We start from the raw sequence: 12,445 nt of genomic DNA, 5'->3' as shown, positions 1-12,445 counted from the left end.
CCGCAGCTTTTGTTTCCCGCTCCTTTGTCATGGAGGTTGATCCTCGAGCTAGGTAATTTGCCTGCGGTGCATATATATCCACATAATCAAGCATCCAACGCGCTAGACATCCTTTTCCAGTTGGCTCTGACGTTAATTCGTTGCCTCGAATTTTAAGCCTCGTGACATACGCGGGACCGCGGAGGCCCGAGTGAATTCCCCAGATTGGGAGTCGACCGCCAGTCTGTTTTGCAAACAGGATCGATGTAATCGATGCCAAATGGTATTTACACGTACGTCGAATAGGCTGACGATCGAGTTATGCTAATGCTGTCCCGGCGAATCAATCAACGGCCCCAAATGGCATCGGAGCATCCGCAGCGACCATTTTCTATCCCAGCAAACCACACAATGCTGTGTAGGTAGTAGAACCACGCGAATAAAGCCCCGCGTACACCAACCCTCGTACCGAATCTCTACGTGTTATGAAAATTATTTCAATTTCCATCGAGACTCTTACCGAACAGTCGTCGAATAATAGGCAAAGTTTTCGCTCGGAAGATTATAAAGTTTGTATTTATATGGATTCAGGTCGCTCACGTGCTTCCAACTCTTACATCGTAGATCCACTTATCGAGTTTACCGACGAAACTTGCAGGCCACCCCCGTCGCCCTTGCCTTTTCTCCTCCTCCGGAAACCTCTCGCTCTTGGAGATTTTTCCCCTCCGGCCACCATAACAATGACGATGATGATGACAATAACCAGAAGAAGAGAGATAGCGGCAAGGAAGAGGCGGGAAAGCCGAAGGTCGTCGCTCGCGCGGATAATTGACCTTGAAAGGACATCGGGTCGTTACGCGAGAACTTGGAAAAGTCTAACGTTGATACGACGAAACACAGCTGATCGACCCAGATCGTAAATGTGGGACGCGCGTTAATAAATTATCGTGCCGCATTGTGCAGATGGACTGGTATCATCATCGATCGCTACGATTTATTATTTACCGTGTAATTCTAGCACGACTCTCTTATCGGCTGTTCGCCCTTGCTTCGTCGACACCGGGTTGTGCCACACAAGGGCAGACTAAGATTTTCGCTCCAGTCTCCGATTCGACCTTCGACCCATTAGATATATAAATTTCTCTCCTTTTCGTTTCAGCTGCTCGAAAGTGCCAACGAATCTCTCCTATATACTGCTGCGCCTAATGGTATGGATGAGGAGTTGACTTTTGTGTGTGTGTGTGTGTGAAAAGTGGATAGTTAAGGGGTAGGAAAGATTGTTGCTGGAATAATAAATCGTCGTCGAGGCTAACAACGACGAAGTTACGTGGCCGTCTACGACGTACGGTACCTTTGGCTCCGGTTACTATATATCTTAAAGGACAACGACTGCTCTATAACGGCTAGGTCTGGCTAATCCGCGCTCTATCTCAAAAGGAAGACAAGCAACTCTGACATTTTTCATAGGTCGCTCGAAAAATTCCACATTTTTCATCGTTAAAGCCTTGCCACCCTCTTACCTTCCCATCTCCGGGACAAAACTGATATCATTCCGAGATGAAAGCTCTCGGTGGCAAGGTGAAAGCTTATTTAGGATCGGGAGAAGGAAATTTTAGAAAAAAATTCCTACCGGTCATCGCATATTTTTAGTTCATCGCTCGTGGTACGTCAGGCGATTGGTCGTTATAGCTGCTGATCGCGCATCGATTGCACAATAATAGTAAGTAATTGCATACTGGTAGCAATTACTTAAGTACTAATTATAAAGTGGTTGCACTCGGCTTGCGTGCAAGAGGCTGCGCACTGCTCCACATTGACGAGTGGCCAACGAACCATTCTCTCTCTCTCTCTCTCTCTCTCTCTCTCTCTTTCACACTTTTGAGAGAAAAAAAACAAGCAAACTATCGACCATTGTTCCCACACCCAGCTATATCGATCTCGCGAACAATGCAATTTGTCACCGAGTGCCATTATGACGTATTTGTGTCTCGCTATGACGTCCGGAAAGTGGAGACGACTCAATACCATCTTGTCCGACCAATCGAACGAGCCATTACATTAGTACCTGCCGCTGATTGCATTGATCCACTTTTCTCCCGCGGATATCGATTTTTTTATTTTTACAACTTACCGGTAAAGCTTGTTAAAAAAATTATTTCTCCACTTTAAAGACGCTAAACTTTTTTTATCCCTGCCAGGTAATCTTTTATCAAAGATTATCGCATTTCCGCGTGCTACGAGCCACTATATAAAGGACATTGGCAGGAAATACCGTAGGCGACCTGGTTATCGCTCGCCCATTCAATTTCACTGGTTTCCCCGCACAGGCAAATTCGTGCGTTAACGTCATGCGGCAATAAAAAGAGCGCGAGCGTTATTTTCTTTTTTCCTCCCTCCTTTTTTTTAACGCGACGATTCGCCGTTTCCTCTGGCCAGTCACGAGGAAACGCGGCGACCCATGGGTGCCGTAAAAAGTAACAGCGCCAAAATGAACCAAAGCCTGCGTTTCCAACATAAACCACGCGCGAATCTTTCCTTCCCCCCCCCCCCCCCCCCCCCCTCGTAACGTCCGCCTATTCGCCGGGAAAACCCTTCGCCTCACCCTGATCTTTCAATAATCACACTTTTCCCTTTATCCTCGCTCCTTACGTCAACGAAAAACCGTTGACCTTTGAACCTTTTCATAACAAATCCCCTTAAGTACTATAATTCCGCGTCTCAACTGTCGCTTCTAACCAAACACTCGAGTTTCGCTATTTTCACCATCGATGCACAACCAAAGCACAAAAATACTCTTCCGAACGACTCTCATTTAGTCCCTCCACGCGTTTTCTCCCCCGATGAATATACCGACACTAATATAATCAACCCAGAGTCTATATCCGTATACCACATATACACGTGAAAAGTCGGAGAAAAATGAGAAAATTGGCCGATAAATAGCATCGATAGCATACACGTGCACACTTGGACGTCCTCGTCTTAATATCGTTGCTTCGGTATGCACGCGCGGCGAATAGATTTACCCACCACTGTACACACACACACAAAAACCACCCCCAGGAACGACTCGCTTCACTTCTATTTCTATTTGTCGAACTTTTACCGCCAGATTTAATTAACGGCAGCCGCCGTATCGCTTCTGTTTTCTGATAATTGAAAATAAAAGTTGGAAGCGCGAGACTGCGACGAGTCGAAATAGAACGACGCCGTGCAGAAATGTGTGGATGGTAGGGGTATATATAGAAAGGAGGCCGTGTCCATAATGAATGCTTCGAAACCGAAAACGTAACTCGTCGATATACACTCGAGGGATGAAATCCTTACCCACACATCCACGCTAAACACTCTCCGCATTACCTTTTGCAGCGTATGCGGGATCCAGCACTTTCAGAGGGCGGGACACAGGCACCTGAACCTCTTTCAGAGCACCTACTACGTGGTGGTGACGTTCTCCACCGTTGGATACGGAGATTTCGTGCCTGACATTTGGCCCTCGCAGCTCTACATGGTCATAATGATATGCGTCGCTCTGATAGTTCTACCCACACAGGTAAAACCCCTCGACGACAAACACTTTGAGTTTTCCCGCTAAATCGAGTATAAAGAAAATATTGTCGACTTCTCGTTGGTCCACCTGTACGAATTTTGTCGAAATTCGACCAAGTACACTCGGCGTTAATTATACCAGTGGCCATGAGCGTCCGTCGACCGTTCCTCCCAAATCGAACGTTGGGAACTCGTCGATTTCCCTGATCGACGAAAGCTTTACACGTTCGTTTGACTACCTGTCAATTGCACGTGTATATATATATATATATATATGTACATTGCCCAGTTATCTCGTCATGGAGAATCCTCGGAATTTTGCATGAAAACGATTTTTTACAAATTCGCGTGAATCCGGATAATTCACTTTCGTTCGACAATGGCTCATTGGCATACCGGACTGAAAAATGATGCCTGGACCAGCGCTGGAGAACTCCTTTATAGCTCGGAAACTCGCTCGGTTAGCACGACAGGACGAAAGTTTTAATTTGTAATTTAATTGGAGCGTTTGATCGATTTACATCGGTACCTTTCGCGATGGAATGATATTCAGATTGGCGTGATATTGTATTGGCTTGTTCGTACAGTTCGAGCAGCTGGCCTTTACTTGGATGGAGCGACAGAAACTAGGTGGATCCTATTCCTCCCATAGGGCACAAAGCGAGAAGCACGTAGTTGTTTGCAGTACAACTCTGCAAGCGGATACTATCATGGACTTTCTAAACGAGTTCTATGCCCATCCATTGTTACAGGTAATTCATAAACGAAGCTTTATAATTTCCAACTATCTTATATATATATATATATATATATATGTACACCGAAACTCTGAAAGTACCAAGATTCTGCTCCTAGCTTGACCCGAGTCTTTCACGTTTCGTATATATATATATATATATATATATATATATATAGTACAGCAAGTTTTACAAGATTCCCCAACGCTTTTGAATCGCAGGACTATTACGTGGTACTTCTTTCCCCTATGGAACTCGACACAACGATGAGGATGATCCTCCAAGTACCAATTTGGGCGCAGAGGGTCATCTACATCCAGGGCTCCTGTCTCAAGGACGGTGACCTTGTCAGAGCGAGGATGAACGAGGCCGAGGCTTGTTTCGTTCTCGCCGCGAGAAATTACGCGGATAAAACTGCCGCTGACGAACACACGATTCTCAGGTTCGATTCACTAGCCTATATATATATAATACTTTTTTTATACATATGTAGAAAACTAAATTTATTTTTAATCACCGGAACAAAAACTCGATGATCAGATCGTGGGCAGTGAAAGATTTTGCGCCAAACGTTCCTCAGTACGTACAAATCTTCCGTCCGGAGAACAAACTTCACGTGAAATTCGCGGAGCACGTGGTTTGCGAGGATGAGTTCAAATACGCCCTTTTGGCCAACAACTGCACTTGTCCCGGAGCGTCCACTCTGGTTACTCTGCTGCTACACACGTCGAGAGGACAGTGAGTATAACGTTCGCCAATTTTTCTCTCAACGCCTTCGACCACCACGATATAACCTCCTACATCCACGAGGTTTAAAAATCCAACGAAAATTACCGCTTGATTCAGGGAGGGCCAACAGTCGCAGGAAGAGTGGCACAGGCTCTACGGGAAGTGTTCCGGTAACGAGATTTACCACATAATCCTGGGGGACTCGAGATTTTTCGGGGAGTACGAGGGCAAGTCTTTCACTTACGCGTCCTTCCACAGCCATCGCAAATATGGCGTAGCCCTGGTAGCGGTGAGACCAGCGGAACTGCCTGAATTTTACGAGGACACTATACTGTTAAATCCAGGTAATTACGCGTCCCAATTAAGCCCCTGCTCCAGGAGGATCGATGCGGGGAGCCATAAACTGCTGAATTACCGTGGCACGCGTCCTTCCGTAGGTCCAAGGCACATCATGAAGAAGACGGACACGTGTTACTACATGAGCATAACGAAGGAGGAGAATTCGGCGTTCGTGGTTGCCAATCATCAAGGTAGCGCCATAGACTCGACTGCTGTGGTGATCGAGACGAAGACCGAGCCTTCCTCGATCGGGGCGACCATGACGGGTGGTGCAGCGGCCGTCAACTCGTCGATGGGCACGACCATGACCACCACCACGACGATATCGACGAGCTGCAGCATCGCTGGACCTGGGAACGGTACAATCAGCAACGGTTACACTCAAAACGACAGCAAAATTCTTTTCCCTTCGGTGACAGAGTCGGGGTCTTGTGGCGGGGGTCTTCAGGTCCCTCACAGGATCCCGGTACCCCAGGTTATTCTACAGGTCCTCCCTAGCACGCCCACACCACTCCAACAACAAAACCTACTAGCATCCGATGTTCACCGTGAGTGTCGCATGCGCCTACCTGCCTTTTTTCTTCTTTATTCGATTTTTTCTATACGAGTACTCCTCTTTTGCTATTGTTTCTTTTTTGGTAGATTCAGAATTTTGTTGTTTATGCGTGTATGGTATACTTTGCTGCTTGATCCAATTGTTAGTGGCATGATCTGTCCGATCCCGGAATAACAGACTAGTGTATATATTTTTAAATTTGTAGACAATGCGTGCGATATATTTTATCGTGCTTACTGGTTTCCGATAAAGATTTGTTAAAGATTGACGAGTCGATAATGGGAAATTAAGTTTTGATCCGTTCTTATACTCTTTTTCGATAACTGCACTGCGCTGGCTTACGCGCACACTCGATGTTTCCCATGCTAAAATGTCAACATGCAACATACATGTAGCTACACACTCGAACACGAGAGACAGCACCACGATATGGAAGATTGCAAATTAAATGGTTGATAGGATTTAAATGAAAATTTGTAGGCCACTTATTATAGCGTTTAACGAGGTCACCTTTTGAGTATCTCTCTGGAATTTCACCATTTTTTATGATCTTTTGTAGAGGTACGGTAGTTCTCTCCTAAATAAAGGCACGGAGGTTGGGGTTGTGTCATAAAATATTGTCCCCTTACGTAACCATCGATCCAATGGCGGCTTGTGATCTAAGCCAGTCTATAAATCTAGGGGTGAAACAACCCACGCGCTCCGCCTAGAAATATTTATTTTCCTCGACTAGAAAAACTTGGAGATATTTCCTTTTTACGCGTAGATCGTAAAAAATGCACTTTACTGTCAATGAGAGATTAATTGCTTTGTGATTTTATAGCAACGTACCTTGACCCAGGAATGCTGGGAGATTCCAGACAATGTTTGAAGGAAGGTGGATCAACGCCACAGACTCCTGTGACGGGAAATCACTTGGACGTGCCACGATCTCTGGATCCAAATCCAAATCTGCTTAGTCCAGAAATCCTAATGCAAAGAAGAGGTTTGCGTTGCGATTACAAATTAATCGAATAAATATATATATAACACTTGATATCAGCTGGAAATGCAACGAATCTTTTTTTTTCTGATTGGCTGGTAACCTTCAGGAAGCAGACGACCAAGTATACTACCAGTACCGGATATGATGACGAGCTCGACCCTTCACCTTCCTGGCCAAGAGTCCTTGGATCACGAAGGTGACGAGTCCGAGGACGAAATGGACGACGACGTACCTTGGAGATCGCCCAGCGAGAAAATTGCGTAAGTTTCTTCAAATTTACTCACCCTCTCAATTATCGCATCGTATAACACAACCAAGGTAATCTTCTCTACAATTGCTTGACCAATAAAAATTCTTATACTCTTCAGACTCTAAATCTGCCACAGAACATACTTATTATATATATATCCACAGTTAAATATTTTTTTTTTCTTCAACCCCTTTGACTTATCGCCAGTAGGCTTATATATCTCTTACAGAGAGCTTTTTCAGAGTAATTTTTTTCTTGACGATGAATTTAACCTTAGCCTCTTATTATCTCCACAGTATACGATATTTGCACCCTTGGAACAGTCTTAATAAAGAAACGATCTCGCACTATAATCCCTGCATGCCACGCTCCCCTGCATCAAAAGTTACAATGCATATCTCGATAGAATAATATCTTTTTTGTTTCCCGGCCCCTATCCCGACATTTCCATATTTGCATCCCCGTCCCAGACTGCAGTGTACCACCACTACGAGATGATAAATGTTGTATGTGCATCTGTTTGTGATAGATTCTACGACGCTTTTATTTAACGATGTCCTCGAGATTTTATCGTCAATCCTTATAGCTTCGCGAGAATTGCGCCCTTGGTTTATCCGTCTCTGTATAGAAGTGACAGCAAAAATCCAAGACAATTAGACTAGTTTCATAGTCCTTTTTAATGGAAAAGAACCTCTCTTCGAGCAGCAACAATTTTAATTTCATTTTCACAACAACAAATTGGAGAAATAAATTGATAGATCCTTCTATAGGATTCGATATATATATATATATATATATATAGGCTTAATATCGTCGGATAGGGTCTCGATTGGAAGATAAAAAGAATCTCGACTTTATTTGGGCCGTCTATGTTGATACCAATTCATCCATCTCCCACTCCACTTTCGTTCTTTACTTATGCAAGTTTTGATTGTCGATGTGTCCTCTCTGTCTTTCGACGCGTGTTCCAAAAATGGCACGATATATGATGTCGAAATGGCTGCTCCATGCTGTTCCTGCCTGACACCTTAAAATACCCTCGTGGATGTTTTTGATGTCTTCCTTCCTGCATCATCTTTGTGCACTGCGTCTTGCCGCACGACTCTCGTCACAGATTCAAAGGGTGAGTCTACATTTTATGCTTTTAACAATTTTTCATTTCTCTCTCTCTTTTTTTCTTTTTTTTTTTCTTTATACTCTCTCACACTGATATTACAAAATAACTATATTGCAAAACACTTCCGTTTGTTTCAACCCTCCAAAAAATCCTGAACGATTTATGAAATTATAATTTTATTTCGATAATATACACAGAACTGTAGTTTATCTATAAACGATCGAATCTACGATTAAACCTGCATAGGGACAATTATATGACAGAAGACAGCAGATTATATCATGACATCACCACAGCGATGCTTTCAATCTCGCCCTGAATCTCATAGAGACTTTTGCCCTTGGTTTCTGGCATCGATGTCACTGCCAAGGGACAGCCAAGGGAGCCAGACATGGCAAAAGCTGCGAAAGCCAAACAGGTACCGGATCTGACGTAGAAAAACCAATACAAACTCTGCATACCAGCAGCAGCCAAATAAACGAAAGCCATGCAGAGTCCAACGGCGATTGTTTTTATTCTACTGGGGAATAACTCGCCGGTGAGAATAGGCAAAATGGGAATAAGACCCAGCGAATAGACCGAGTAATAAACAATAACGATCCCCACAGAGATTTCGATCTTGTTGTTGATGCTTCGGCACTGATCTTGACCGAAGTAACGAAAAATAGCGAGGGAGAAGCAACAGAGGCCGGAACCAATGATGGAAATCATTAACAATGGCTTCCTGCCAACTTTATCGATCATGTATAGGCAAATTCCTACCGATAACACGTCCAGACTCGATAAGAGTAATTTCCCATAATGGGGCACTACAATGTTCACCACTTCCTCCGCGTAATCGTCCATAGCGTGTCCTCCAACCATTTGACTGATGCACAGAATCGGCAGAATTATGGCCACTGACTTTTTCACTCTCTCTGGCCAGAATATACTTCGGAGGGACGGTCTCCTCTGGGAATCTTGCTCCAATTTGAGAAAACTCTCCATCGACTTGTACTCCTCTTCGATCTCCAAAATTGATCCAACTCCTCGCAAAGATTTCAGTGTCAATTTCGTCTCGAGCGACTGGCAACGTTTAAAAGAGAATCGTTGAAAGTTATGATAGGCTGAACATGAAATCATGTGAATTATTTATTGGCGAGGGTGTATATACCTTGCCTTCCATGAGAAGAAAGTGTGGAGATTCGATCATCCAGAATGACATGGAAGCGATGAAAGTGAGGGTGGCCAAGCATATGGCGTAGATGAGAATCTGCCAGTTTAGGAAGATCGCGATGAGATCGGTAAATACGATTCCTATGTAGGCACAGAAGGAGACCAAGGCCCCCACGGTCCCTCTTTCAGCCGGGGTCGAAATTTCTGCCACGTACAGCACCATGCCCGTGAAGAATATTCCTACCGCGCAACCTCCCAAGAAAGCCGCTGCCATGAACATCTGAAATTATTCGTTGGATTATGGAAAATGATGAAATTCCTTAGAACTCTTCGGGGTGCACCGTGCAAACAACCGAACCGTTTTATTCGAAGCTCCGATCAGCAAAAATTCCGCCACGAGATTGATGACAGCAGCGTTTTGGAAGGATGTCTTCCTCCCAAAATAATCGATCACTGCTAATGGAACCAGAGCTCCGAAACCAGCTCCTAGATTCATGGTCCATTGTAAATTGTCCCTAATATGCGTTGAATTGTGGTACTTTTTTGGCAGAAGGAAATAAACTAAGGATGGCTCCACCCATCCCACTGTCATACCCATGGATATGGCACCTAAATTCACTAGCAAATTCCTATTTCGTCAAATATATGATAGATCTAGAGAAATGAGAATGTTCGAGAATACGCAATAGCAGCAAAACTCACGTGATCCCAGACTAGAATAAAATTTATTTCCCTGTTTGAGTTTTTTGTCGAAAGGAAACATTTCGGAGAGTGATAAATATTCAACGCGTGCTAATTCTCGATATCTCGACTATCTCTCCATGCTTATATAGAAATATAACTCGATTCGAACGAGAATGAACAGAGACGCAGTGTCGAAGGAAACTAATAATGTGTGAGTAAAATGAAAAAAATAAACTCATCGGTCACAGCTATAATTGAGGAATAACGTCGTGAGTTATTACATTTATCTGTCCTCCGCTCTTATCACACACGTGCGAATATTTTCCATGCCAAATGGATGATAATTACACGTTAGTAATTATTAGTTGACTAACGACCTCTTTGCATTTACAGGATCGTCAAGGGATTCCCACCAGTTTCACCCTTCATCGGAGTATCACCCACCCTATGCTACCTCCTCAAGGAAAAGAAGCCACTTTGTTGTCTTCAATTAGCTCAGGTAATTTTTCCAATTCGTCCCAAAGCAAGCCTCTTCAAGGTACGATTCCTCTATAACAGTTTCTCCCTTCCTCAGGTTTGCGAGCACTGCAGTTACAGAAACGCGAAGGAGTACAATTGGCAAAACAAGACTATAATACTGGCGGCTGATTACGCCAGCAATGGAATCTATAATTTCATAATCCCCTTGAGAGCCCACTTCCGGTAAGGATAAAAAAGCAGACGCATAAATGGGATAATAATAATGGTACACCAAAATGTCTTTCCCTCTTTGCTTATTTCTTAGATCGAAAACATCGCTGAATCCAATTATTCTACTGTTGGAGAGGAGGCCGGAAATTGCGTTTCTCGACGCTGTTTCCTATTTCCCATTGGTGTATTGGATGCTGGGCTCGATCGACTGTTTGGACGATTTGCTTCGCGCTGGTATCACTTTGGCAGAAAATGTCGTGGTCGTAAATAAGGAGCTGAACAATTCCGCGGAGGAAGATACCCTGGCGGACTGCAATACCATCGTAGCCGTTCAAACTATGTTTAAGTTAGTTCAATATCCGGTCTCTCTTTCGATATCTCGATCAACGAGTAAAATGTCAAACGGTATGAAAAAACAAATGTAAATTTTCAGATTTTTTCCGAGTATAAAGAGCATAACGGAGCTGTCCCAATCGGGCAACATGCGATTCATGCAGTTCCGGGCACACGACAAGTATGCACTGCACCTCAGCAAAATGGAAAAGGTACTCCTCAGTGCTACTTCCGGTGACAACTATCCTGAGCCTTCGATGGGCTCCCCGGTAACACGATATCACTCACTCTCAAGCTCTGATTGATGATTGACTGGTTGTTGAAACGATTGACTGCTAAATGATCTCTACCTGCTCTCTTTCACCTTCCCTTAATTATTTCTATATACATCATTAGAGAATAGTCGCTGCTTCACAGATTAGTGCCGTTATCTCATCGCACAGGTCTTCGCAAGTGCATCGGCAAACATGTCATGAATTTTTCGAATTAATTGTCAGTAGCTATCGTCAAGAAGGAATCATTGTAAATTAATGACACGTGCCTCGAGATGAAACTTTGCTTTTGTAGGCATATATTATACATACATATATATATATATATATAGGTCTCTTTGACAGTGAGACGATTTCACGCCTGCTCAGCTTTCTATATACTTTAAAAGCATGGTTTATATTATGCATTTATCTCCTCGGTTAGTTTTTTTCTTTACCGAACGATAATCACGTGTCTTGGAATGTAAATTGTCGAGATCAATGAGAAACACTGTGATATCTTATTACTGTGAGCCAAAATGACAATGTACATAGGCTTGATCATACCTGCACATTTTAAGTTCAATGAGAAACTTGTTGCAAGAGTTTTCGTAGAATTTTATAACGAGACAAAGCATTATAGTATATATATATATATATATATATATATTATATATGAAAGTTTATAAACAATTATATATATATATATATATATATATATATATCAGTGTATTAATTTTATAGTTGAAAATAAAATCCAATGCACGTTCTGGATAAAACAATTGTGTGAATAAATAGATCTTAGAGAAAACAGGATTATTATTATTATTATTATTGAAAGCAGACGACCGGCAAACGAGATTTAACTTTGCAAATTGTTTTTAATTAACAGAGAGAGAAAGAGAGAGGCTCGCACATCTCCTACATGTTTCGGCTTCCGTTCGCCGCCGGAAGTGTCTTCAGTGCGTCCATGCTCGATACTCTGCTCTACCAAGCCTTTGTCAAGGATTACGTCATCACTTTTGTCAGACTATTGCTCGGCGTCGATCAGGCTCCAGGATCCGGCTTTCTCACATCGGTAAAAGAAAATG

General features: G+C 43.2%; 2 protein-coding genes across 11 annotated transcripts in view; one reads left to right on the top strand and one right to left on the bottom strand.

Annotated features, from left to right (window-relative positions):
* Positions 1 to 12,445, top strand: part of SLO2 (slowpoke 2) — a 64,708-nt gene that overhangs the window by 47,114 nt on the left and 5,149 nt on the right. For 6 of the 9 annotated variants that reach the window (XM_066734101.1, XM_066734100.1, XM_066734098.1 and 3 more), the window contains 13 exons: positions 3,349 to 3,532; positions 4,116 to 4,280; positions 4,487 to 4,707; positions 4,806 to 5,003; positions 5,112 to 5,338; positions 5,432 to 5,881; positions 6,713 to 6,874; positions 6,981 to 7,134; positions 10,474 to 10,579; positions 10,655 to 10,782; positions 10,865 to 11,116; positions 11,204 to 11,372; positions 12,247 to 12,432. In XM_066734101.1, the coding sequence (XP_066590198.1) occupies positions 3,349 to 3,532; positions 4,116 to 4,280; positions 4,487 to 4,707; positions 4,806 to 5,003; positions 5,112 to 5,338; positions 5,432 to 5,881; positions 6,713 to 6,874; positions 6,981 to 7,134; positions 10,474 to 10,579; positions 10,655 to 10,782; positions 10,865 to 11,116; positions 11,204 to 11,372; positions 12,247 to 12,432 (2,602 nt within the window). The remainder of the gene's footprint in view (positions 1 to 3,348; positions 3,533 to 4,115; positions 4,281 to 4,486; positions 4,708 to 4,805; positions 5,004 to 5,111; positions 5,339 to 5,431; positions 5,882 to 6,712; positions 6,875 to 6,980; positions 7,135 to 10,473; positions 10,580 to 10,654; positions 10,783 to 10,864; positions 11,117 to 11,203; positions 11,373 to 12,246; positions 12,433 to 12,445) is intronic. The other 3 variants (XM_066734102.1, XM_066734105.1, XM_066734107.1) reach the window with 2 other exon arrangements.
* On the bottom strand, positions 5,902 to 10,428 carry LOC136777657 (facilitated trehalose transporter Tret1-like). 2 transcript variants are annotated; one of them, XM_066734113.1, is made up of 5 exons: positions 10,099 to 10,428; positions 9,755 to 10,014; positions 9,395 to 9,676; positions 8,556 to 9,306; positions 5,902 to 6,463 (listed from the first exon to the last, which is right to left on the bottom strand). In XM_066734113.1, exons 1-5 carry the CDS (start codon positions 10,157 to 10,159, stop codon positions 6,423 to 6,425), a joined length of 1,395 nt encoding a protein of 464 aa, XP_066590210.1. In that variant the 5' UTR covers positions 10,160 to 10,428; the 3' UTR covers positions 5,902 to 6,422. The 2 variants fall into 2 exon arrangements, with proteins under 2 accessions (XP_066590210.1, XP_066590211.1); XM_066734114.1 differs by lacking the exon at positions 5,902 to 6,463 and having other exon boundaries at positions 8,275 to 9,306; positions 9,755 to 10,025; positions 10,099 to 10,426.

The sequence above is a fragment of the Prorops nasuta genome, unplaced genomic scaffold (assembly GCF_024137725.1).
Source record: "Prorops nasuta isolate Cenicafe-Biocafe unplaced genomic scaffold, Cenicafe_Pnas_1.2 PNAS00011, whole genome shotgun sequence".
Taxonomy (NCBI): Eukaryota; Metazoa; Arthropoda; class Insecta; order Hymenoptera; family Bethylidae; genus Prorops; species Prorops nasuta.
This window is presented reverse-complemented; position numbering and strand designations above follow the sequence as displayed.

What these genes read in the sequence shown, in the direction of transcription:
- LOC136777657 (XM_066734113.1), bottom strand. Translation starts at nt 10,159, where the DNA reads ATGTTTCCTTTCGACAAAAAACTCAAACAGGGAAATAAATTTTATTCT. An exon ending in TCGGAGCTTCGAATAAAACG is followed by an intron (nt 9,677 to 9,754) that starts GTTCGGTTGTTT and finishes GAATAATTTCAG; the next exon opens with ATGTTCATGGCAGCGGCTTT. An exon ending in AAGTCTCTATGAGATTCAGG is followed by an intron (nt 6,464 to 8,555) that starts GCGAGATTGAAA and finishes TTTATTTAGGAG; the next exon opens with AGAACTACCGTACCTCTACA.